The sequence below is a fragment of the Aotus nancymaae genome, unplaced genomic scaffold (assembly GCF_030222135.1).
Source record: "Aotus nancymaae isolate 86718 unplaced genomic scaffold, 86718_ANA_hifiasm-v0.15.2.pri h1tg000028l, whole genome shotgun sequence".
Lineage (NCBI taxonomy): Eukaryota > Metazoa > Chordata > Mammalia > Primates > Aotidae > Aotus > Aotus nancymaae.
This window is the reverse complement of record NW_026988441.1, coordinates 40,419,025-40,444,380: the sequence shown is the minus strand read 5'-3', so window position 1 is coordinate 40,444,380 and position 25,356 is coordinate 40,419,025. Positions and strand designations below refer to the sequence as shown.

General features: G+C 59.3%; 3 protein-coding genes across 3 annotated transcripts; 1 reads left to right on the top strand and 2 right to left on the bottom strand.

The window, feature by feature from the left end:
• Window positions 1-96: 96 nt before the first annotated feature.
• On the bottom strand, window positions 97-9,367 carry APBA3 (amyloid beta precursor protein binding family A member 3). The gene is made up of 11 exons (XM_012436150.3): window positions 9,278-9,367; window positions 7,456-8,068; window positions 7,328-7,367; window positions 3,539-3,684; window positions 3,361-3,447; window positions 3,103-3,267; window positions 2,176-2,355; window positions 1,867-2,079; window positions 505-624; window positions 282-422; window positions 97-195 (listed from the first exon to the last, which is right to left on the bottom strand). Exons 2-11 carry the CDS (start codon window positions 8,029-8,031, stop codon window positions 124-126), a joined length of 1,740 nt encoding a protein of 579 aa, XP_012291573.2. The 5' UTR covers window positions 8,032-8,068; window positions 9,278-9,367; the 3' UTR covers window positions 97-123.
• An 850-nt stretch (window positions 9,368-10,217) lies between these two features.
• On the top strand, window positions 10,218-14,430 carry MRPL54 (mitochondrial ribosomal protein L54). Its single transcript, XM_012436149.3, has 3 exons — window positions 10,218-10,442; window positions 12,515-12,680; window positions 14,168-14,430. The coding sequence occupies exons 1-3, from the start codon at window positions 10,325-10,327 to the stop codon at window positions 14,298-14,300; spliced, it is 417 nt and encodes a 138-aa protein (XP_012291572.1). The 5' UTR covers window positions 10,218-10,324; the 3' UTR covers window positions 14,301-14,430.
• Window positions 14,431-16,672: 2,242 nt separating this feature from the next.
• RAX2 (retina and anterior neural fold homeobox 2) lies at window positions 16,673-19,227 on the bottom strand. Its single transcript, XM_012436148.3, has 2 exons — window positions 19,012-19,227; window positions 16,673-18,441 (listed from the first exon to the last, which is right to left on the bottom strand). Exons 1-2 carry the CDS (start codon window positions 19,225-19,227, stop codon window positions 18,103-18,105), a joined length of 555 nt encoding a protein of 184 aa, XP_012291571.2. The 3' UTR covers window positions 16,673-18,102.
• Between the last annotated feature and the right edge of the window lie 6,129 nt (window positions 19,228-25,356).

Genomic DNA, 25,356 nt, shown 5'->3' with positions numbered 1-25,356 from the left:
TTTGTATTAGGGAATCATACAGGACCAAGGAACCGCTGGGGTCCTGGCCAGCCAAGGCGGGCCCGGGATGGGGCTCCAGGGCCGTGGAGGCGAAGGCACGGTGGCGGGCGGGGGACGGGGCGGTCACAGGTACACGGGCTGCTCCTGGCCTGTAAGGAGGCGGTATGTGGCGGCGGGCATCGTCTTGATGTGCACCTGCGGAGCGGAGGCGGATGAGGGTTCAGGGCAGGCTTGGGGCCGCGGCGGGGGACGCCCCGGGACACCGCCCACCACCCGCACACCTCGCCGTAGGCCTCGGTGAGCAACTGGACGATGCGGGCGTGCGGCGTGGCCACCACGCTCTGCCCATCGATCTCGATGATGCGGTGGCCCACGCGGATGCCCCCACGCTCGGCGATGCCCCCGCGGAGGAGGCTGCAGATCTGAGGGACGAAAGGGGGGTCACTCGGGGGCCGTGCTCGGGGCCGCCCCACCCCCCACCCGGGCCAGGGGCCAGGGCCTCACAATGCCGTCCTCCACGCAGAAGCCCAGCTGCTCGCGGGCGTGGGGCCGGCGGATGATGGCCGTGGTGACGGGCGGGCAGTGGACGATGCTGAGTGTCACTGACGTCTGCGACTTCGTCTCCTGCGGGATGGGGGCCGTTGGCGTCGCTGAGCTGCCGGACAGCTTGGCAGGCTGTACCCCCCTGGGCCTCAGTTTACCCTCTTGTAAACCAGAGACCTGGAGTCCAGGGGCTCAGTGCTGGTAGAGCCTCAGATGTGGTGAAGGACAGACTTGGGCCAGGTGGGCTCAGAGTGGAAGCCATCTGAACCGAGCCCTACGGCTTCCTTATGGCCGAAAGCCAAGCTGACGGCCGGGCTCTCCAGGCAGGTGTCAAACGTTCTGTATGAGGCTGTGCAGACCGTGGCCTCATCCCTCCGACTGGGGCAAGTCCCTCCCTATCTCTGGGCCTCAGTTTCCCCATCTGAGCAACAAAGGTTAAGATTCAAAAACAGGCCGGGCACGGTGGCTCACGTCTGTAATCCCAGCACTTTGGGAAGCCGAGGCAGGTGGATCACGAGGTCAAGAGATCGAGACCATCCTGACCAACATGGTGAAACTCCATCTCCACTAAAAATACAAAAAAATTTAGCTGGGCATGGTGATGCACGCCTGTGGTCCCAGCTACTCGAGAGGCTGAGGCAGGAGAATCACCTGAACCCGGGAAGCGGAGGTTGCAGTGAGCTGAGATTGCGCCACTGCATTCCAGCCTGGTGACAGACCGAGACTCCATCTCAAAAACAAACAAACAAAAAAAATTCAAAAACATGGCCGGGCGCAGTGGATCACGCCTGTAACACCAGTCCTGTGGGAGGCCAAGGCAGGTGGATCACTTGAGGCCAGGAGTTCAAGACCAGCCTGGCCAACATACTGAAACCCCATCTCTACAAAAAGTAAAACAATTAGCTGGGCGTGGTTGTGCACACCTGAGGTCCCAGCTACTTGGGAGGCCGAGGCAGGAGAATTGCTTGAGCCCAGGAGGTCAAGTCTGCAGTCAGCCACAGCTGCACCGCGGCACTCCAGCCTGGGCAACAGAGTGAGACCCTGTCTCAAACAACCCCCTAGACATCAGCTGTCTCTTGGCAGAGAGAAAGCCACCCGGCCCTGGAGCTGGGCCACCCGCATTTCCATCCTGGCTCTGGTGCCCTGGACAAGCAGCCTCCCTTCTCCAGGCCCAGTTTCCCCAAGGGCACACCAGTGGGACTTCTAAAGTTTGACTTTCTCCCTCCCAGCTGGGCTGGAGAGACCTGGAGAGGGAAGAGACCTCTCTGGGACTCAGCTCCCCTTCCTGGGAGCGTGGGGGCCCTGCCACCCCGGGAAACTCACGCGGACGGCGGCCTGGCACGCGGCCAGGGGCAGCCCCACCAGGCTGGTCCCATTGATGGCAGTCAGGCGGTCCCCGATGCTGAGGGCCCCTGAGCGCTCGGCGGGGCCCCCGTGCAGCAGGTTGGCGATGACGGCTGTGGGCAGCAGGGAGCCCCAGCCCGACTCCACCAGGGCCACACCCAGGCCCTCCCCTCGCCGCTTCTCGAGGCACACCTGAGACACAGAGGGGACGTGGAGGCTGCTGGGCGGGGCCTGGTGCAGGAGCGGGTGGGCAAGGGCCAGGCGGGGGCTGCCCAGCGCCTCGCTCACCTCCCGGCAGTTGTCGCTGTTGGAGAAGTGGTCCAGGTCCCCGTTGTGGAGGTGGCCGGGGCCGGCGGTGCCCAGGCTCGGGTGCGTGCCCACCTGGCTGGGGTCAATGCCGCTTTCCCGCAGGAACTGGCTGTAGGCAGCGGCGAAGGCCTGGCCAATGGCCTGGGCGATGAGCTGGGCCTGCAGGGAGGGGCGGCGTGTCCCTGGGGTGTCCCACCCCCTCCTCCAGGTTCCCGAAGTCCCCAGGGTCCTCAGAGCTCAGCCCTCCTGTCCCCACCTGGGGTGAGAGTCCCAGGACTCAGCCTCCTGCCCTGGGGCTTTGGGGGAACTGGAGAGATGGTCGGATCCTGGGGAGTCTACAGGGAGGAGGAGGGGGCAGCCCTGGGCTGGGGAACAATGAGGGACCAGCTCCCTGGGCACGGCTTGTGGGAAAAGCTACCAGAGAGCCAGCCAGGGGACCTGGGCCTGATGGGTCCTGTCAGGGGTCCCACAGGGACAACCCAGGAGCGGGCAAGGTTTCTGGGAGTTGGCTGAGTCTTGGAGGCTTATGGGAGGCTGGGCGAGGTGGCTCACGCCTGGAATCCCAACACTCTGGGAGGCTGAGGTGGGTGGATCGCTTGAGCCCGGGAGTTTGAGACTCTGTGTTTACCTGGGCAACAGACTGAGTGAGAACCTGTCTCTACAAAAAATACAAAAATTAGCCACACGTGGCGACATCCCTGTGGTCCCAGCTACTAGGGAGGCTGAGGGGGGAGCATCACTTGAGACTGGGGGGTGGAGGCTACGGGTACACTTCGGCCTGGTGACAGAAGGAGACCCTGACCCAAAAAAAGAATGGAAAAATAAGCTTATGGGTGGGAGGTTAAGTGCCAGGCGCAGCGGGGGGCACCGGTGTGGTCGGGAGGCGGCCGGGCCCCAGCTGCTCACGTCCTCCGCGTGGAACACGTGGCACAGCATCCTGTGGAGGTGGCGGCCGTGGTCCTGGGGTGCCGGCCCCCGCGCCCGCCGCCGCCGCCGCGCGATCAGCACCAGCACGCAGCCGATGTCGGCGATGTAGGAGATGGTATGCAGGGCGTGGTCCATCATGGCCTCCTGCGGGTGGGAGAAGCAGCCTGCGTGGGCTGGGGGCCGTGCCGGGCCCGGTCGCCCCACCCTCGTCCCTGGGGTCGGGTCCCCGCCCCGCACCTGGGAGTCTGCCGTCAAGACCTTGATCCTCTTGGTGGAGACAAAGAGGTCCACCTCCGTCATGGGCTGGGTCTCCCCGTCGGGGGCCTGTGGGTGCGGTGTGGGAGGTGGAGGCCCCCGCAGACCCAGCCAGCAGCGCACCGCCGCCCGCCCGCCCGCCCCCGGCCCCTCTTCTCACCTTGACGCGCTCCATGGCCTCCCGGGCCTGGGCCATGCGTGTGCTGGTGGGCGGGTTCCGCTCGGACACCAGCTGGGTGGAGCCCAGGTACCTGGCCCCAAATATGACACCATCCAGAAGGTCCTCATGGTCACAGGGACCAGGCACTGAGGGCGACAGCGAGCAGGTCGGCCCTCGGGAGCCCACTCCCACGGGCTCTGCCCCGGGGCTGCGCTCTTCGAGATGGTTAGGAGGCAGAGTTCTAGCTGGTGGCTTAGCACTCTCCAGCCAGGAAGCACCGCCCACTGTTCTAGAACCATCCAAGCAGCTTGGCCCGCACAGGCTAGAACCTTCTGTCCACCCCTCAAGGACTCACAGAGCGGAAAGCCAGCAAATCCAGACGATGGCTGGATTCAAAGCCAGATGTACCACCCACAGATACCTTCACCCCGGGTTCCCAGAATTCCAAGATCAGGCCAGAACCACACACTCCCACTCTATTTATTTATTTATTTATTTTTTGAGTTAGGGTCTTGCTCTGTCACCAGGCTGGAGTGCAGTGGCGCAATCTCGGCTCACTGCAACCTCTGCCTCCCGGATTCCAGTGATTCTCCTGCCTCACCCTCATGAGTAGCTGGGATTATAAGTGCACGCCATCACACCCGGCTAATTTTTGCATTTTTACTAGAGACATGGTTTCGCCACGTTGGCCAGGCTGGTCTCAAACTCCTGGCCTCAAGTGATCCGCCCGCCTCAGCCTCCCAACGCGCTGGGATGACAGGCATGAGAAACTGCGCCCGGCCCCGCTCCTATTTCTAAACCTTACAACATTCTGGAATGACAGCTGTCCCCTGCTGCTTGGTTCTGGAATTCCCTCAATAAATCTAGAACCGCCCAACTCTGCCCACTGCTCTGGAACTGTCTCCGGCCGGCCGGGGACAGCGGGCAGTTCCACAACCCGGGAACAGTTTTGTTCCGCCAGGATAGAATAGAGAATCGGCGCACGTCGAACACTCCCATACAGTCCAGAACCCCAGCTGGGTTCTGACCCTTGATTCCAGAACTCTCTGACAGGTCTCATCGCAATTCTGTCAGAAGTTCTAGAAACGCATTCTCACTCTGGAATCAGACTTCTCTGCTCCATGATTCCGGAACAGCTTAGTCACCATAGCATCAGGCAGCTCCTCCTGTGGTTCCAGAATCTCCTTCAGTAGTTCACACCTTTGGCTACACTGGGGATTCTAAGAATTCTCCCAATCCAGCCCAGAATACATGAAGCTTTACTCCTGGCCAGGCACAGGGGCTCACGCGTGGAATCCCAGCACTCTGGGAGGCTGAGGCGGGCGGATCACTTGAGATCTCACCAGGAGTTCGAGACCAGCCTCGCCAACAGGGTGAAACCCCACCTCTACTAAAAATACAAAGATTAGCCGGGCATGGTGGTGCATGCCTGTAATCCCAGCTATTTGGGAGGCTAAGGCAGGAGAATCACTTGAACTCAGGTAGCGGAGGTTGTGGTGAGCCGAGATCGCGCCACTGCACTCCGGCCTGGGCGAAAGAGCGAGATTCAGTCTCCAAAAACAAAAAGGAAAAATACAAAGCTTTACTCCCATGGTCTAAAATTCCCTGAGGTACCTAGAGCCAGAAGCTCTGCCAGTAGCCCGAGCGTGTTCTACTAACGAGTAACTACCGCATTTTGGTTTAGAAGCACAGGCCTAGGACCCAGTTCAGGACACCCCTAAGTGAATTTACACCACAGCCAGTCCTGCCCACTGTCCTTCAGGAGGTAAGCATTCTGGAACAGCTCCACTCTGGGGTTCCAGAGATGTGCCATTCACTGTGGAAATCACCAGGCACATGTAGCCATCACAGACTTGAAATGTGGCTCATCTGAATCGAGGTGTAAACAGAGAACAGACACTAGGGCCAGGCACGGTGGCTCACGCCTGTAATCCCAGCACTTTGGGAGGCCGAGGCGGGTGGATCATGAGGTCAGGGGATTGAGACCATCTTGGCCAACATGGTGAAACCCCGTCTCTACTAAAAATACAAAAAAAATTAGCTGGGCGTGGTGGCGCGTGCCTGTAGTCCCAGCTGCTCGGGAGGCTGAGGCAGGAGAATTGCTTGAATCCGGGAGGCGGAGACTGTAGTGAGCCGAGATCGCGCCACTCACTACAGCCTGGGCGACAGTGCTAGACTCCATCTCAAAAAAAAAAAAAATTTAAAAACAGAATTTTTTTTTTTTTTCCACTGAAATGGAGTCTTGCTCTGTGGCCCAGGCTGGAGTGCAGTGCTGCAGTCTCGGCTCACTACAACCTCCACCTCCTGGGCTCAAGCAATTCTCCTGCATCAGCCTCCCGAGTAGCTGGGATTACAGGCATGCACCACCACGCCCAGCTAATTTTTGTATTTTTAGTAGAGATGTGGTTTACCATGTTGGCCAGGCTGGTCTCAAACTCCTGACCTCATGATCCGCCCACCTCGGCCTCCCAAAGTGCTGGGATTACAGGCGTAAGCCACCACACCTGGCCTTAAATTATTTTTTCATACTAAATCTTCAGTATTTAGTGTGTATTTCTTTCTTTGTTTCTGACTGAGTCTTCCTCTGTTGCCCAGGCTGGAGTGCAGTGGCGCGATCTCGGCTCACTGCAACCTCTACCTCCTGGATTCAAGCTATTCTCCTGCCTCAGCCTCCAGAGTAGCTGGGACTACAGGCACATACCACCATGCCTAGCTAATTTTTTTTTGTATTTTTAGTAGAGACAGGGTTTCACCAAGTCGGCCAGGATGGTCTCGATCTCTTGACCTCATGATCCACCTACCTTGGCCTCCCAAAGGGCTGGGATTACAGGTAATGAGTCACCATATCCATTCTAAAATATCATTTTCACATGTCAATAAGTAATATTCTTCTTTCAATTAAAAAAAGAAATCCATTAAAAAGTCCAGGCAGGGTACCTGTAATCCCAGCACTTTGGGAGGCCAAGGCGGGTGGATCATGAGGTCAGGAGATCAAGACCATCCCGGCTAACATGGTGAAACCCTGTCTCTACTAAAAATACAAAAAATAAAAATAAAAAATTAGCTGGACGTGGTGGCACACGCCTATAGTCCCGGCTACTCGGTACTCGGGAGGCTGAGGCAGGAAAAATGCTTGAACCCAGCTGGTGGAGGTTGCAGTGAGCCGAGATTGCACATCTGCACTCTGGCCTGGGCAACAGAGTCTCCATCTCAAAAAAAAAAAAAAAAAAAAGCCAAGGCCATCCAGCATGATGGTTCACACCTGTCATCCCAGCACTTTGGGAGGCACAGGCAGGCAGATTGCTTGAGCTCAGGAGTTCGAAATCAGCTCGGGCAACATGGTGAAACCCCATCTCTACCCAAATAAACAAAATAAAATTAGGTGGGCGTGGTGGCACGCACCTGTAGTCTCGGCTATTCAGGAAACCGAGGTGGGAGGATGCCTTGAACCTGGAGATGGAGGCTGCAGTGAGCTGAGATCCAGCCACTGCATTCCAGCCTGGATAACAGAAATCATCAAAAAAAAAAAAAAAACAAAAAAAACCATCTTTAGCTGGAAACCTACGAGAGCAGGCACCGAGCTGGATCTGGCCCTCGATTATAATTTGCCAAGCCCGGCTCTGGAACTGAGTGTGACCAGTGGCCACAGCTGCTCCACAGTCCCCTCCTCACTCTACCCCATTGTCAAGGCTAGCTCGCCTCTCCCTGGCTAGCCGGCATCTGCTTTTGATTGATTCTGGCTGTCTGGGAACCCTAGGTGCCTGAGGCCAGGTTGGGCAGGACACTCACCCTCCTGGGGGGCAGGGTAGGAAGCCAGGGTCTCGGGGCTCTGGAAGAAGACAGAGGAGGGGCAGGACTGAGTCCCCCTGCTTGGCTCCAGGCAGTCCAGGACACTTGGAGGGTGGGGCGGGCACTACCTGGGCACCAGCAGGTGGCTCTTCAGCTGCGACTAGAGGCACCGTCTCCAGCCAGGATTCCGGGGAACTGCTTGAGCTCCTGCTGCCCCCCTGCTCAGCAGAGGCCCCCTCCGCCCATTCTGGGGGATCAGGATCCTCCTCTGGGTCCTCAGGGGGCTGCAACAGTCGGGGGGCAGGCCGCAGAGGCTCTTCAGGACCAGGCAGGGAAGGCGGGCATTCCTCAAAGCGCAAGAGGCCCAGCAGGTCATCCCGGCCTGCCTCCGCAGACAGGAGCCCGTGGGCATCGGCGATCTCCCCGGGGGCCAGGCCGTGGCCTGTGGCAATGTGTAGGGGGCAGGGGGCTCCGTCTGGGGACGGGCCCACCAGATCGCCCGGCAGAGCTTCAAACTGCTGCACCAGCTCCTGAATGCTTGACTCATCGAGTTCCATCTGACTCAGGCTGCCGGGGCCTCCTGGCACCGGATCCCACTGGCTGTCAGGGCTGAGGTCCTCAGAGGGCACAAGAACGTCCCTGGCCTCCTCCAAGTCCATGGCTGGAGGCCCCGAAGAGGATCGGGAGATCGTGGGGAAGTCCATGCCTGGACTCCAGGCTTAGGCCGGCATCTTCAGGCAGCTGAAAGAGAGAGGGTCAGCGCTGAAGTTTTGCCCAGGTACAGTGGCTCCTGCTTGTAATCCCAGCATTTTGGGAGGCCAAGGAGGGCAGACTGAACTCACGAGTTTGAGAGCAGCTTGGGCGACATAGCAAGACCCTATCTCTACAAAAATTACAAAAATTAGCTAGAGGTGGTGGTGCACGCCTGAAGTCCCAGCTACTTGGGAGGCTGAGGTGGGAGGATGGCCTGAGCCAGAGCAGGGGGAGCCTGCAGCAAGCCTTGATTGTGCAACTGCGCTCCAGTCTGGGCAACACACTGAAACCCTGTCTCAAAAAAAAAAACAAAAACCCAAAGGCTGGGCGAGGTAGCTTATGCCTGTCATCCCGGCACTTTGGGAGGCTGAGGTGGGTGGATCACGAGGTCAGGAGTTCGAAACCAGCCTGGCCAACATGGTGAAACCCTGTCTCTACTAAAAGTACAAAAATTAGCCAGGTGTGTTAGGGCACACCTGTAGACCGAGCTACTTAGAGGCTGAGGCAGGAGAATCACTTAAACCCAGGAGGTAGAGGTTGTAGTGAGCCGAGATTAAACCACTGCACTCCAGCCTGAGCAACAGAACAGAACTGTGTGTCAAAAAAAAATCCCCCCAAAACAAAAACCTTGAGGTTTCCTGGGTGCCTATCCAATGCTAGGCCCTAGCTGGGTACTGTTCGTACAGGACACATAATCTAATCCTCACCAACCCTTTCAAGGAAGTTCGGATTCTCATTTAACAGACAAGAAACTGAGGCACAGAATGGGGAGGGGTGAGGCAGTGGCTTCCCGAGCCCCTGTAGCTCTCACCCCAGACCTCTCCCAACTAATGGAGTCTGTTCACTCCAGCCCTGATTCTTGCAAGTCCTCCTCCCGCCAGACGCGGAACCCAGGCTGGAGACCCAGACCTCACACCCTGACTCTACAGACTCGTCAGAGGCAGGTCCCCAAGACCCCAGTCCCATGACCTCAACCCCCAATACCCCCATCCAGAACTTCAGACCCAGGACCCTGGACTTAATACCAGAGACCAAAGACGCCATAAAGCAGACCCCAGTCTCCAAACTTCCAACGCTACTCCAGATTCAGACCCCGACTTCAGGACCCAGCCCCAATCCCATATTCCAGACCCCGCCCTCAGACCCCCGACCTCTGACGCCGACTCAGATCCCGCTCTGCACCTCGAGGACACTCACTTCCCAAACCGGGGCCGCCTCAGCCCCGTGCAGCCTCCAGGACTCCGCGCCCCCAGGAGTGCCCCGGCATAGCCCGTGCCGCACCCCCAGAAGCCGCAGCTCTAGGATTCCGGTCCCGGCGCCGGACCCTCTTACCAGCGTAGCGCCCTGGCCCACTGAGCATGCGTGGCCTCGCGAGGCCTGCTGGGAAATGTAGTTCTCCCAGTCAGTCTCGCCACGCGGGGGCGCTGGGACTACGGCAGGTGTCGGAGCCCATGGTTCGAATCCCAGGCTTCCCTCCCCGCGGACAGCCCGGCCTGGCCCCAGGAACCGTTTCTTCTGCAAAACAACGTTAATAATCACTGCCTGGCTACTGGGGCTGTGTTCATTATTGCAAAGGAGGGCAGATGGAGAGAAGTGGGGTTGGGAAATATTAAAGAAGTGTGAGCGGTGGTTTCCTTGGGACCTTGAGGCACCGGAAGCGGCGTGGGGACTCTGTTGAAGATGGACTTCCGGTTTGGCTCACAGTTGGGAGACAGATTGATGCACCCTGGACTTGGGTTCGGCCTGAGACTTTTATCTCTTTGGAGCCTCGGTTTCCTCACTATTATTAGCTGGGGATAAAATAGTACCTACCTCCTAATTGTGAGGATTAAATTAGATCAAGCGGGTCAAGGATTTAGCAGTAGGGCTGGAAAAGAATATACATATGCAATATATAATAATGTAAAAAATATGTTATAAAAATTAACAATGATTAGACTCCAGCCCTACTGCTGGAGTAAAGGGCCTTACTTATTGGCTGGAATCAGGAACATATAAAGTGTGATATTTTTAGTAAATGTTACGTAATTGAAGAAGGACAAGAAGTCAATGAAACATACCTTGAACGTCTTCTCGTACAGCAACTGGTTATGTCTACAAAAGTCTGAAGAAACCCCCGTAGAGTATGAAAGCTTGGGAGACTACATTTCCCAGACACCTCCACGGGGCCTACAACTCCCAAGTACCCCTTGGGCCACTGACATCTCCCGGAAACGTGCACGTGCAAGCTGCCTGCAATACGTCATGGCGACCAGACACCTTTTCGGGGCTACCCGGACGTGGGCTGGCTGGGGGGCCCGGGAGTTCCTAGAGCCCGCCGCTCCTGGAAGACTCCTGGTCCGCGATTATGCCAAGAAACCGGGTGAGCGGGGTTAAGAGCTAGGGTCGGTGAGTACACTGAGGAATTGGCAGTGCGCAGGCGCTGGTTGGGGAGGCGTGTTAGACCTAATGCGCACGCGCAGAGAGAGAGAGCGCGAGACGGCTGCCAGGCTACAAGCGCAGGCGCAGTTTGAGGGACCCAGCGCCGCTTTGAGCGCGGGCGTCTGTCTCAGATACCTTAGCCATTGGACTCAATGCGCAGGCGCCAGCGTGGGGCGGATCGGCCTGGGAGGAGGATGTCGGTTACGTAGACCCCACGCGTTGCACTGCGCCGGCGCGGGTTGGAAGGGCTTTGCAGGGAGGCTGGGGAGGTCATGAATTTGGGTTCCAATCCTGTTTCTCTGCCTTTCTCCAAATCGTAGGGTGACCTTGGTCAAGCCGTTACCAAAAATTCAAGGAAACTGTGGAGCGCATTTAAGTCTTAGCCACTTAAGCAAGAACAAAACAAGGTTATTAAGTTTCAGCTGGATACAGCCTTGCCTGATTTCCTCTGTTGAACGGGGGAAATTGGCAAATGTTCAGCCTTAAACACAGTCACATAGCAGCCAGTGGAGACTTTCTCAGTGAGATAAACAGAAGCAACCAAAATGTAACTTAAAGGGAATGACTTGGTCACTTCGGGCATCAGAGTTGTTTAATGCTGTGTCCAAATTATACTTAAAGTGATTTTGAGGCCAGGCAGGGTGGTTCACACCTTTATTTCCAGCACTTTGGGAGGCCGAGGAGGAGGATCGATCACTTGAACCCAGGAGTTTGAGACCAGCCTGGGCAACATAGCAGGACCCTGTTTGTATAAAAAATAAATCGGGCATGGTGGCACACACCTGTGGTCCCAGCTACTTGGGAGGCTGAGACAGGAGGATTGCTTGAGCTTGGGAGTTTGAGGCTGCAGTGTGCCATGATCCATGATCGCGCTTCTGCACTCCAGCCTAGGTGACAGAGCAAGACCCTGTCTTTGCTTTTTATTTTTAAAATTTTTTTATTTTTTATTTTTTTGAGACAGAGTTTTGCTCTGTCGCCAGGTGCCAGGCGGGAGTGCAGTGGTGCTATCTCGGCTCACTGCAACCTCTGCCTCCTGGGTTCAAGCAATTCTCCTGCCTCAGCCTCCCGAGTAGCTGGGACTACAGACGCATGCCACCATGCCCTGCTAATTTCTGTATTTTAGTAGAGACGGGGTTTCACCACGTTGGCCAGGACAGTCTCAATCTTTTGACCTCGTAATCTGCCCGCCTCGGCCTCCCAGAGTGCTGGGATTACAGGTGTGAGCCACTGCACCTAGCTATTTTTAAAGTTTTTTTAAATTATTTTTGAGACAGAATCTTGCTCTGTCACCCAGACTGGAGTGCAGTGATGCCCACTGCAACCTCCGCCTCCTGGGTTCAAACAGTTTTCCTGCCTCAGCCTCCCAAGTAGCTGGGATCACAGGCATGCACCACCATGCCCAGCTAAGTTTTTTTTTTTTTTTTGTATTTTTAGTAGAGATGAGATTTCACCATGTTGATCAGGCTAGTCTGGAACTCCCAACCCCAAGTGATCTGCCCACCTTGGCCTCCCAGAGTGCTGGGATTACAGACATGAGCCACTGTGCCTGGCTGAGATCCTCTTGTCTTTAAAAAAAAAAAAAAGTTTTGAGCCAGCACGGTTGCTCACGCCTATAATCACAGCACTTTGGGAGGCTGAGGCAGGCAGATCACCTGAGGTCAGGAGTATGAGACCAGCCTGACCAACATAGAGAAACTCTGTCTCTACTAAATATACAAAATAAGCCACGTGTGGTGGTGCATGCCTATAATCCCAGCTACTCAGGAGGCCGAGGCAGGAGAATCGCTTGAACCTGGGAGGCGGAGGTTGCGGTGAGCCGAGATCACACCATCGCACTCCAGCCTCGGCAACAAGACCGAATCTCCGTCTCAAAAAAAAAAAATAAGTTTTGAGTGTAGCAGAGTTCCGCCAGTGGCTGAGGCCACCTGAGACGGGGACAGGGAGCTCTGGGAGGGAGGTTGGCTTTCCAGGGGTGGAGCTGGGTTGCAGTGACTCTCGCTCTCCTCCCCACAGCTGTGAAGATGGGCAAATCGGGAAAGGGTGCAGTGGCCAGCGATGCCCTCAAGGACCCTGAGGTGTGCACAGATCCCGTCCAGCTCACCACGTACGCCATGGGCGTCAACATCTACAAGGAAGGGCAGGATGTACCCCTGAAACCGAATGCTGAGTACCCCGAATGGTGAGTGGGCCAGGCTGTGTCATCCTGCACCAACTCTTCCTTCCTCTGCCCCAGGAGGACCCGTTCCGGGAGAGGCGAATCCCCACTCCAGCCAGAAGCCTAATGGTGACAACTGTCCATCCTGGCTTCAGGGCTCTGCGCCTGGGTGGTCCCGTCTTTAACAGGGGGTGATGGGACCCATCCCTCCATCCGAGGACTATGAGGGATTCATGAGATTACAACACTTGTCAAGTACCTAAAACAATGCCCATTTTGGCCGGGCGTGGTAGCTCACGCCTGTAATCCCAGCACTTCGGGAGGCTGAGGCAGGCAGATCACCTGAAGTTGGGAGTTCGAGACCAGCCTGACCAACATGGTGAAACCCCATATCTACTAAAAATAGAGAATTACTGGATGTGGTGGCATGCGCCTGTAATCCCAGCTACTTGGGAGGCTGAGGCAGGAGAATTGCTTAAACCTGGGAGGAGGAGGTTGTGGTGAGCTGAGATTGTGCCATTGCACTCCAGCCTGGGTGACAAGAATGAAACTCCATCTCTAAATAAATAAATGCTCTTTTTTCTTTAGCAAATACTTAAAAACAAATTTTTTTTTTGAGATGGAGTCTCGCTCTGTCACCACCATGCGCCACCATGCCTGGCTGATTTTGTGTGTTTAGTAGAGACAGGGTTTCACCATGTTGGTCAGGCTGGTCTCGAAATCCTGACCTCAGGTGATCCACCCGCTTCGGCCTCCCAAAGTGCTGGGATTACAAGCGTGAGCCACCGCGCCCGGCCTGCAAATACTAACTGAGCACGGACTCCATATCAGGCCCTGTTCTAGGCTTCAGGGACACGGAAGGACTCGAAATAGGCCCAAGTCTACACCCGGCGGAGCCCGCTGGGGAGGCGGACAGGAAGCAGGGAATCAGGCAGCTTCGGTGGTGACACGCCCGGGAAGGGGGCAGGAGTGACACAGCGGGGGCGTTTGGCTGCTCTAGTCTGAGCTCTGGGGGAGGAGACACAGAAGCCAAGACGTGAGTGGGTGGAAGGGGCTTTCTAGGCAGAGGGCCCAGCCCGTGCAAAGGCCCTGGGGCAGGACCGCACCTGGGGTGCTGGAGGAACAGCGGGGAGGCCTGTGTGGCTGGAGCACAGTGAGGAGCGGGAGAGAGGATGGAGGTGAGGGTAGGGCCTGTGGGCTGTGGGGAAGGCTCTGCTCTGGTTGCAAGCTGATCTGAAGGCTGGGGAGGGTCAGGAAGGCTGAGCAGGTGTGGGCAGCGCTGGAGGCGGGACGGGGCTTGGCGCTGGTGCCGTTGGGATGGGGTTGGCTCCACTGCAGCAAGGCCAGGGACCCACCCAGCCCAGGGTCGGGGAGGGACCAGCCTGACATGATGCAGCCAAGCAGTGGGACTGGGACCCAGCCCTGTCGCCGCCTCTGCCTGAGGTGCCCAGGACGCCAGGGAGCCCAGGGGGTTGCCGTGTAGCTCTGACTCCTGCCCGCGCCCCCGTCAGGCTGTTCGAGATGAACGTGGGCCCCCCGAAGAAACTGGAGGAGCTGGACCCCGAGAGCCGGGAGTACTGGCGGCTGCTGCGCAAACACAACATCTGGCGCCACAACCGGCTGAGCAAGAACAAGAAATTCTAGTGCGGTGTGCCCGGACTCCCAACCCCGGCCCCGGCCCCGAACCCGGACCCCTGACCCCTGACCCTGGACGCCCAACCCTGGACCCCGGACCCCCGACCCCGACGCCCAACCCTGGACCCCAGACCCCCAACCCGTGACCCCGGACCCCCGACCCACAACCCCGGATGCCCGATCCCAGACCCCGGACCCCGGACCCCCGACCCTGGCCCCTACCCCGGCCCCTGGACCCCTGACCCCCGACCCCGGACGCCTGACCCCGGGCCCCCGACCCTGGACCCTACCCCGGACCCCAGACCCCCGACCCCGGACCCTAGAGCCCTGACCCTGGACCCCAGACCCCGGACCCCTTACCTCGGCCCCAACCCTGGACCCTCGACCCCCGACCCCGGCCCCTGGACCCCTGACCCCCGACCCTGGCCCTAACCTCAGCCCGGAGGACTTGCCGTTTTCCCAGAGAACGTGGACTTTCATGAGACAGAAGGCGGCTCCCCAGTCTGGTTTCCCTGCGACCCCACAGCGGGGCTGGACCAGGGCCGTGGAGGGCAATAAAGACCTCTCTGGGTACACCCTGGTCCCCCTTGGCTACTGTCTGACGTCAGCCCCGCGGGAGGTGGGCCCCTCAGACCCCGGGGATCCCGGCCTCCACCCCAGCCAGTGGCCGGCCGGCCGCAGGTCCCCTGTACCTCCAGCCCTTGGCTTCTCTCCCCAACTCCTGGAATTCCTGACACCACCCATGAGGCCCCAGCTCCGAATCTCAAGTTGAGGGGTGATGGGGGGGTCCTAGCTAAGCCTCTCGGTTGCAAGGGACTAAAACCAATTCAAGCCGTCAGTCAGAAAAGAGGCTTTGTGAGCTTCAGGAACGGAGATGTCGGCCAGGCGCGGTGGCTCACACCTGTCATCCCAGCACTTTGGGAGGCCAAGATGGGCGGATCATGAGGTCAAGAGATCGAGACCAGCCTGGCCAACATGGTGAAACCCCGTCTCTACTAAAAAAAATACCAATATTAGCTGGGTGTGGTGGTGCGTGCCTGTGGTCCCAGCTACTCCGGAGGCTGAGGCAGAAGAATCGCTTGAACTGGGGAGGCGGAGGTTGCAGTGAGCCGAGATGGCGCTGCTGCACTCCAGCCCAGGCAACAAAGCAAGCCTCAGTCTCAAAAAAAAAAAAAAAGAAAGGAGATGTCCCGGGGTAGGTGTATGGCTTCAGGTGTGGCTGGATCCAGGTGCTTCCGTATTCAGACATGTGGCTCTCTCTATCTCAGGGTCCATGGATCCCCCAGGGGTGGCACTCATGGGCAGGGTAGCCACAGGGCTCCTGGCTAATGTCCCCCACCAGCGCAGCAAGTAGAGTCAGAGGGAAGGGACCACCCCTTCCTTCCTGCCACAGTCACAGCGTGACTATCCCTGGAGGCCAGGAGCCTGGGCCTTCCTTCCCCTCCCCAAGCCGCCTTGTCCACTCCACTGGAGGCCAGGCCTCAACCTCCGCCTCCGGTCCACCCTCTGGAGTCTGCTTTCGGCACCCTCACCCTGCCCCCGACCCTGACCCTGACCCACAGCCAGAGTGAGGACAGGACTCCCTGCAGTCCCAGCTTCTGCCCTGCCCGGCTGTGATGAGGGACCAGTGGGGCAGGGTCCCGAGGGCTGGAGCCCACCAATTGGAGGAGGTGGGGTGGGGGGATGCCTCCTTAGGGAGTGATGGGGGTGGGTCTCATGGACCCCCATCCTGAAAGACCCCAAGGGTCACGCCCTCTGTCCCACCCTTGCCACAGCAGCCCCGCCCATTCCTAGATGGGTGCCCTGGGGGCTTTGGGCTGGGCTCACCCACCCTCCTGCTTCCTCTGTCCACAAGCCGGACGGGCAGGGCAGAGGCCCAAGGCTAATTCCGCCCTCCAAGGGAAACCCTGACTTCATCCTCTTAGAGGACTCTGGAGCGGATTACCGCGCACCTGCTCTCCTGCCGGCCTCCCTGGACAGGTGGGGGTGTGAGCGCGCCTTGTGTCACACCCCGAAGGCGGTGCCAGCCCTGTTCCCACCCTCCTGTGCTTCCCCAAGGTTCTCGGTAAAAATCAAAGTGGTAACAGCCACTGGCCCTTCCTGGCCTCCCCTGTCCCCTCCGTCCTTCACCTCCTTCACTCTGCTCCAGCCACACGGGCCTCCCCTCCGTTCCTCCAATGCACCAGGCGTGGTCCTGCCCCAGGGCCTTTGCACAGGCTGCGCCTCTGCCCGGCCGCCTTTCCCCTAACCTCCTCCCTCCCGCCCCCGGCCTCCACGCCAGCCTCCCCTCCTCCAGAACTCCCCGGTGAAACTGCAGCCCCGCCAGACTCCCCGTCCGCCCTTCCTGTTTCTTTTTGTGCTCATCACTGATCACTGAAGTCTTACGTTTTAGGTTTGCTTTTTATTGGTTTTGAGTCAGGGTCTGGCTGGGTGGCCCGGGCTGGAGTGCAGTGGCGTGATCACAGCTCACTGCAGCCTCGACCTTTGGGGCTCAAGCCATCCTCCTGCCTCAGCTTCTGGGGTAGTTGGGATGACAGGTATGCTCCACCCCACCCGGCAAATTTTAGAAAGTGTCGTGGAGACAGGGTCTTGCTGTGTCACCCAGGCTGGTCTGCAGCTCCTGGGCTCAAGCGATCCTTCCGCCTCGGCCTCCCGAAGCACTGGGATTACCGGCGTGAGCCACTGCACCTGGCCTGGTTTCGCTTTTAAAGAACACATCTTTCCTGTGCTGACTGCCGTGTCCCGAGTGACTGGTGCACGGTGACACTGGGTGGTGACCGGGCGTTGGGCCTCAGGACTGGTGTGAGGTGCCGCCTGGAGATGGGGTGCCCCGGTGACTTGGGAGCAATCTGGGAGCCTGGGCTGGAGGCGGGGAGGGTGGCCGCCGCAGCTCCTACCCTGGCCTGGGGGGTGGCCCTGGCCCAGGCGGTCCCATCCCGTGGCTCCGGCCTCTCCTGCTGCTCTATGACCGGGTTGGACAGAGCAGATGCTGGCCGTGCCCCCGCGGGACTGGGGGACACGCACGGGGCCTGGAGTCGGTGGGGACGTGAGGAGCAGGGGCTGACAATGACGACACTGCCTCAGCCTCACCCGCCTCTGCACGAGGGTCCCACCAGTCCCTGGCCCGGGACCCACCCTCCCTCCAGAACCTGCCGCCGTGCCTCGGATGGTGGGGACAGGGATGAGTCTGAAAGGCAGCTCCACCCACTCCTGGCCATGCAACCTCGGGGACCTGGCTTCCTGCCCGAGCCCCGCTTTCCCTCCCTGTAGAATGGGCTGACGGCCGTGCCCGAGGTCCAGGGCGGACTGGAGGGGGGGCACTGGCACAGCGGGCACATGGCGAATGGAGGCCGGGCTGGCCAGAGCTGCTATTATTTGTCATCTCCTGGGGACGGGGAGCCCTGGAGAGCGGGTATCTCTGCTGACAGGGATTAGGGGCAGGCAGAGAGATTTAGACTTACGTCACGGAGTCATCGGCCCAGCCACCCACAGCCCAGGAATGGAATCTCAGACGCGCCTATGCCCACCTGACAGATGGGGAGACTGAGGCCCGAGGAGGGGAGGAGGGCCCTGCCCCAGGCCTGGGAATGCTCAGAACGCCTCCTGCCTGACACTCAGGGCCGGGCCACTGCCAGCAGGATGGGTGGTGACGGGGTGGGGGATGGGGGCCGGGGACCCAGCAGGCTGTCTCTCTGGTCCCGCTCCCCAGTGATGGCCTGGTCTGACCATGGCTGCTCCGTGACCTCGGCCTAGCCCAAGGCGTGGTGGCTGTCACCAGGGCACGTCCCCAGGGGCCTGGAGGGGCGCAGGCTCAGGCTGGCGGCCAGGCCCTGTCCAGAGCCTGCGCGTGTTCCTTCGCCAGCAGCCGCAGAGACGCCTCCTCCAGGGCGAAGCCGTCTGCGAAGGGGGGACCAAAGGCATGGGGCGAGAAGGACGCTTGCAGCCCCGGGCCCGGGCCCAGGAGGCGGGGCAGGCCTGGCACAGCCGGCGGTCCGGGGCCCAGCCAGGGCTCCAGGGGCAGCGGCACGGCTGGGGCGCGGGCGAACGGCAGCGCCGGGGCCTCGGGGAGTCTCGGGGCCGTCACGGCGCCTGAGCCCGACTCCAGCCGCTCCTGGCGCCGCCACTTGGCCCGGCGGTTCTGGAACCACACCTGGAGGGTGCCGGAGGGTGCTGTGAGCTCCGTCTCGCCCTGCCACTCCTTGGAGCCTCTCTGCACACCCCAGCCCGGCGGTTCTGCTTCCCGTCTGACCCGACTCCCACCTGCTCTTTCACTGTTCCACCCAAGACGACGAGCCTGGAAAGGATCCAGCCCCTCCCAACCGTTCCCTAAGCCCAAGCTCCCCTCGAGCTCCTCACTCTCCTCCCTGGTCTCCCGTGGCCCTCAGCAAGAAGCCTGAGCCGCCCAACTCGGCATTCAAGGCCTTCAAAAGCGCCGTTACCCGCACGATTCTCTGCCTCCTCCTTCATCCACCTCACACTCAGCTCAAGGGACACACCTCCAACTTATCCCCTCCACATCTTTGCACACACTGGGATACCTAGAAAAATGCCGTTTCCTTCCCCGCTGGCACACTCCTACTCAAACGTCAAAACCTCAGCTCCCACACCCCCTCCTCCAGGAAGCCTTCCCAGCTTCTCTTCTGCTCATGCACCGGGAGGGTCCGGATCTCGCTTCGCCTCCCTCCCTAGGTGGTGGGAGATGTTGGGGTGGTGCCCTCACCTGTACCCGCACCTCAGGCAGGTGCACCTTGGCTGCCAGCTCCTCGCGGCTGTACACATCCGGGTAGTGGGAGGCCTCGAACGCCCGCTCCAGCTGGTGCAGCTGGTAGGTGGTGAAGGTCGTGCGGTTCCTCCGGTGCTTCTTCTTGGGGGCCTCCTCGCCCGGCCCTAGACCCCCACCCTCGGCCACCGGCCCCTCGCCCGGGCTCAGGAACATGGCTCCCACCTGGAGGGATGGCAGTGGGACACATGGCGGGGAGGCGGCCGGGGGCACTGCTGGCAGGGACAGGGCAGGGGAGCCCCAGGCTTGCCTCCCGGCTCCGGGGAAATCCGCTCCCTCCACTGGGGCCGGCATGGGCTGCGCATCCCCAGCTGGCCTCCTGGGCTCAGGGGTCTCCCACTGGGCCTGTCTGCCCGTCCTTCCCTCTGCGTCTGTGACTGTCATGGCCTGTGTGTGTGGGGGGGGAGTGCGGGGGGTCGAGGATGCCCCACCCAGAAGGGCAGGATCTCTCCCTCGTCCTAAGCCCTCCACCCTGGGGGGATCTCTGCCCCCACCACGTCCCACCCAGGCCCACCGGTGCCCGTCCCGCACTCACCGCCCACGGCAGCCCCTCCGTCGATCTCCACGGGGCACCTGCCCCGGCGGGCCGGCGCCGCGTCTGCCAGGTCGGGGTTGGGGGAGGGGTGAGGATTAGCTCCAGGTGCTTAATTGACGCGGCCCCTCCCGCTCCGACTCAGGCTGTTCTGAGCCACGAGGGAGGGCAGGTGGGCGGAGGGCTGGGGCTCTGAGGGGGTGGCTGGGTCGGCCAGGCTCCATTGCCCCTCGCCATAGGATGCCAAGGGCCTCTCCCTCTCTGGGCCTCAGTTTCCCTGGCTGTAAAACTGCCACAATGGGACCTACCCTGGGGGGTATTTCACTTTCTCAGAGCATTGCACAGGGATTAGCATACAGGGGGCACTTAATGAATGCCCACTGTTCATATTATCAGCCAGGGGCAGAAAAAGGGGGCTTAGGACTCACAGATGTCAGAGGGGGTTGGGGAAGCTGAGTTCCCGGAGGTGAAGGCACTGCAGTTGGCTCCTCTGGACACAAGGGGTAGGGGCCCTTTTAGCTGGGTCTTGAGATACGAATAGAAGTTCACCATTCACAGCTGGGCTCGGTGCTTCACACCTGTTATCCCAGCATTTTGGGAGGCCGAGGCGGGTGGATCACCTGAGGTCAAGAGTTTGAGACCAGCCTCGCCAACATGGCAAAACCCTGCCTACTAAAATCACAAAAATTATCCAGGTGTGGTGGCGGGCACCTGTAATCCCAGCTACTTGGGAGGCTGAGGCAGGAGAATTGCTTGAACCTGGGGGAGGTGGAGGTTGCAGTGAGCCAAGATTGCACCACTGCACTACAGCCTGGGCAAAAGAGTTAAACTCCTCAAAAAAAAAAAAGTTCACTATTTATGCCAATAAACATTTACTGAGCACTTACTGTGTACCAGGTACTGCTCAGAGCAGTAGTGACCAAAACAGACAGACATCACGGAGCAGACTTTCTAGCGGGGCAGACAGACAACCGTGTTAAAATGCAGAGTGTGTCCAGTGTCCACGAGCCCAGAGAGAAAACCTACGGGGGGAGGGGGGGGCGTGTGGGGCAAGACGGGTTGCTATTTAATTTAGGTTTTGTTTTTTTTTTGAGATGGAGTCTCACTGTGTCACCCAGGCTGGAGTGCAGTGTTGAGATCTCGGCTCACTGCAACCTCCGCCTCCCGGGTTCAAGTGATTCTCCTGCCTCAGTCTCCTGAGTAGCTGGGATTACAGGTGTGCGCCACACGCCTGGCTAATTTTTGTATTTTTAGTAGAGATGAGATTTCACCATATTGGCCAGGCTGGTCTCAAACTCCTGACCTTGTGATCCACCTGCCTTGGCCTCCCAAAGTGCTGGGATTAGAGGTGTGAGCCACCGCACCCAGCCTATTTTTGTGTTTTTGAGACCGGGTCTCTGTCTTGTCGCCCAGGCTGGAGTGCAGTGGTGCAGTCTTGGCTCACTGCAACCTCCGCCTCCTGGGTTCAAGCGATTTTCCTGCCTCAGCCTCCCCAGTAGCTGGGATTACAGGTGCATGCCACCACACCCAGCTAATTTTTATATTTTTACTAGAGACAGGTTTCACCGTGTTGCCCAGGCTGATCTTGAACTCCCAACCTCAGGTGATCTGCCTGCCTTGGCCTCCCGAAATGCTGGGATTCCAGGTGTGAGCCACCACAGCTGGCCAGGTTGCTATGTTAAGGAAGGTGGGGAGAATGGAAGATGGGGCACAAAGCCGCAGGTTCTGGACACGTTGGGTGTGAAGTTCGCGGTGCTGGGGAGCCATGGGAGGCTGCGGAGCCGGGATACAGTGGCATCTTATACAAACATCAGTGAAGAGCAGCTGAGAAACCAGGGGCAGGCGCCAGGCAGGCGGGGCTGCAGGGCCTGGTCAGGGCAAGGGACGGGCGGTGGGGAAGACGGAAGGGAGTGGGGAGTGATTCCAGAGGAAGGAAGTTTGAGAGGGGCAGGGTGTGGGCGTGGGGAGGCAAGGGCAATACCGAGGCCCATTCTGGGCTGTGAGGTGGGACTGTTTCAGAGGCGGAGGCCTCAGAGGTGGAGCGGGCTCCTCCGGGAAGCCCCAGAGACCAGGATCCCCCAAGTCCAAGGAGCCAGGAGGCTGGAGCTCAGGCAGGGGAGGGCCCTAAACACAGAGAGGAGGGGGACAGCGGGAAGCGGAGATGAGGGGAGGCCTGATTTAGTGACACGGAGTACGGGGGGAGGTGATTGTGGGGGAGTGAGGGGGAGCCCCAGGCCTGCGGATGGCCCCAGTGAAGTAAAGAGATCCTTGCGGAATGTTGGCATGGCGGCTTTGAAGAAAGAGACACATAACGAAAGAGAGAGAGAAAGGCATCACACACACACACTCACACGCTCACACACGTGCACACGCACACACGCTCACACGCAGTCACACACGCTCACACACGTGCACACGCACACACGCTCACACACGCTCACAGTCACACTCACGTGCACACACGCTCACACTCACACACACGCTCACACGCACGTGCAAACACCCACACGCCCACACACATTCACACTCACGCTGTCACAGTCACGTGCACACACACGCTCTCACACTCACATGTGCACACGCACACACACGCTCAGTCACACACGTGCTCACACACAGCCACGCGCACACGCGCGCACGCGTGCACGCTCTCACACTCACATGTACACACACACTCACACACGCTCACACTCACACACTATCTCTCTCACACACACACTCGAGAAATCAGGTGCCCAGGCCTCAGAGGAGCCCGGGTCAGACCCTAGGGAGCAGGTGGCTTTGGCCCAGGACCGGCTGTGGCTGCCCCATCCCTGGATCCAAGTTCAGGTGGGCAAGGTGCAGAGGGACACGGGTTCAGGCTTGAGCCACAGGGGCAGCTGCAGCTTGTGGGGCTCCCGGTGCCTCCCCCGGCCTCAGTTTCCCATCAGCACAGTGGGCCCGCCAGGCTGTGTGTCCAGGGCGGAGCCAGACCTGTGGCCGCTGCAGGGACAGGGCTGGGGGGAGGGGAGAGATAATTCCCCCGATGTCTTCATCACGAGCTGCTTCAGGTCTCAGGCCACAATTAACTAATTGGCCAGGTGGGTTAAGAGGCCGCAGGAAGGATTCAGCGTGAGGTGCAGGGGGCTTTGGGCGACTTAGCCGGACAGGCAGAAGCCGCAGACGCTGTGTCAGCTTAGAGGGCCAGATTAGGAGCGTGGGCCGGCGGGCAGGGCCACGGGGACAGGTGCTTCCCTGCCTCGGATTAGCCAGGGGCCAGGCCACTCCGGGCCCTTCCAGACGCCACCCTTCAATTTTCCCCCAGAAAGAACCACTAACCTGCTTCAGGTGCTGCTGGGGGAAGTGAGGCCGGAGGGCGCGCAGGGCTTTAAGGGGCCACACACACAGGAGGTCGGCGTGACCTTGGGACATTTCTGTCTCAGCTCAGGCTCTGCTTGGGCAAGATGGGAGGGTGGCCTGGGAGTCCTGGGGTGGGGGCTGTGCCCAGCCTGGCCAGAGACCCCTCTCTGTGTATCCTCAAAGGCTGGCTCCATGGGAAACTCAGCTGAGAGCCCAGCAATAATGGAGTGCCAGCTGTATGCCTGCCTTCCAGGTGCCCCTCGCTTCACCACTGTGGGTGCTCGGGGCCCTCACGCCCCTCTGGGAAAAGGTGCCTGTTGGCTGGAGGAGGCTGCTGAGGCTCGGAGAGGGAAAAAGCCCTTGTCTGCCCAGGACTTTTCTGGATTTGGCACTGAAGTCCCACAGCCTGGACAAGTCCTCAGCCCGGAGCAAACCAGGGTGGTCACTCCAGGACCAGCATCACAGCTAGGGGGCGAGGCAGCACTGAACCCATGTGTGCAAACTCGAAACCTCGGCCCACTGTGCCAGAGTGGACGGGGGGAGGGCCAGTGTGTCCCCGTGAATCTGTCCCCCAGCGTCACTGGCTCAGCCAGCTAGGTCCCTGGACATTTGGCCTGCCTTTGTTCAAGGGCAGTGTCATCTGAGAGCTGTCACTGCAGAAGCCGTGGTAAGGCTCAGGGCCCAGAGGGCCAGCACACAGTCAGCCTGAGACAGAGGCTGGGGCGCCTGCGCTCTCAAGCTCCTGGGCCAGCTTCTCGGCCAGCTTGTGGAAGGGTGGCCAGCGGGCGAACTCTGCCTCATGGCACCTGCTCATGGGGACATGCGTGGGGCCTGGACAGCCGTCGGGGGGCTTCATGCGGCACCCCTTCTCCACAGCCCGTGCCACCTCCTTCAGCCTGGGTTTGCTGAGTGTAGGGGAGGGGTGGATGGATGCGTGCATGGATGGTGGGTAGGGAGACACATTGATGGATCAGTGGTAAGTGGATGGAGGGACGCATGAATGGGTGAGTGGACCAGTGGATGGAGAGGTGGATGAATAGAGACCTGGATGGGCGAGTGGATGACATGAGGATGGTGGGGAGATGGGTAGATAAGTGGATGGGTTGGTGGATGGATGGATGGGTAGATGGATGGATGGATGGGTGGGTGGGTGGATCAGGAGATGGTGAGTGGATGGATGGATGGATGGACGGATGGATGATTAGGTGGATGGGTGGACGGGTGGATGGATGATTGGTGGATCAGGAGATGGTGAGTGGATGGATGGATGGATGGACGAATGGATGGATAGACGGATGATCAGGTGGATGGGTGGATGGATATATGGGTGGATGGATGAGTGGATAGTAGGTGAATGGATGGATAGACGGGTGAGTGGACACATGGATGGATGGGTGGGTGGATGGATGCATGGATGGGTGGATGGTGGGTGTATGATTGGTGTGTGGATGAGTAGGTGGATGGGTGGACACATGGGTGGATGGGTGAATAGGTGGGTACACAGGTGGATGGGTGGACCAGACAGGTGGATGGATGAGTGGATGGATGGGTGGATGAATGGGCGTGTGGGTGGATGGATGGATGGACCAGACAGGTGGATGGATGGGTGGATGAATGGGCGTGTGGGTGGATGATGGGCGTGTGGGTGGATAGATGGATGGGTGGGTGGATGGATGGATGGGTAGATCATGGGTGTGTGGATGGATGGATGAGTGGATGAATGGGTAGATGATGGGTATGTGGGTGGATGGATGGGTGGATCTGTGGGTAGGTGGATGGACATATGGGTGGATGAACAGGTGGGTACATGGGTGAATGGATGATTGGGAGGATGGATGAATGAGTGGATGGCAGGTGGACAATGTGTAGGTGACGGACAGGTGGGGATTGTGGGTGGGTGGACAGGTGACTGGTGGGTAGATGCTTGGATCAGGGGATGGTGAGAGGACAGATGGGAGGGTGGATGGGTGAGGTTTTCATGACTGGTTCAGGCCGGCATGAAAGAAACACAAGTGAGGGAGATGCAGAAAGCGGGGGCTGGAACAGGAATAGAGGGGAATGAAACCAGGGCTGTGGACCCGAACAGGCCCAGGTTCAAATCCAGGCTCTACCACGTCTCCCTGGGGCAACCAGTGTGAGCAACCTGCCCTCTCTGGGCCTCAGCGTCCTCGTCTGTGAAATGGGTGTAATCTTGGCATTCACTTCCAGTGGCATTTTTGGGATTTGACCTGATACCATCGACATGGTGCCTGGCCATGAAGGCGGAGGCAGGAGGAGGAGGAGGGTGGCCTCCCCAAGCCATCCCTAAGGGGCTGCTGCCACACACGCAGACCCTCCCAGGGGTCCCATCACGGGGGCTACCGTAGGGTTGTGGGGCGCTGGGGCCTGAAAAAGGGATGTGGTGGGAGGGGAGA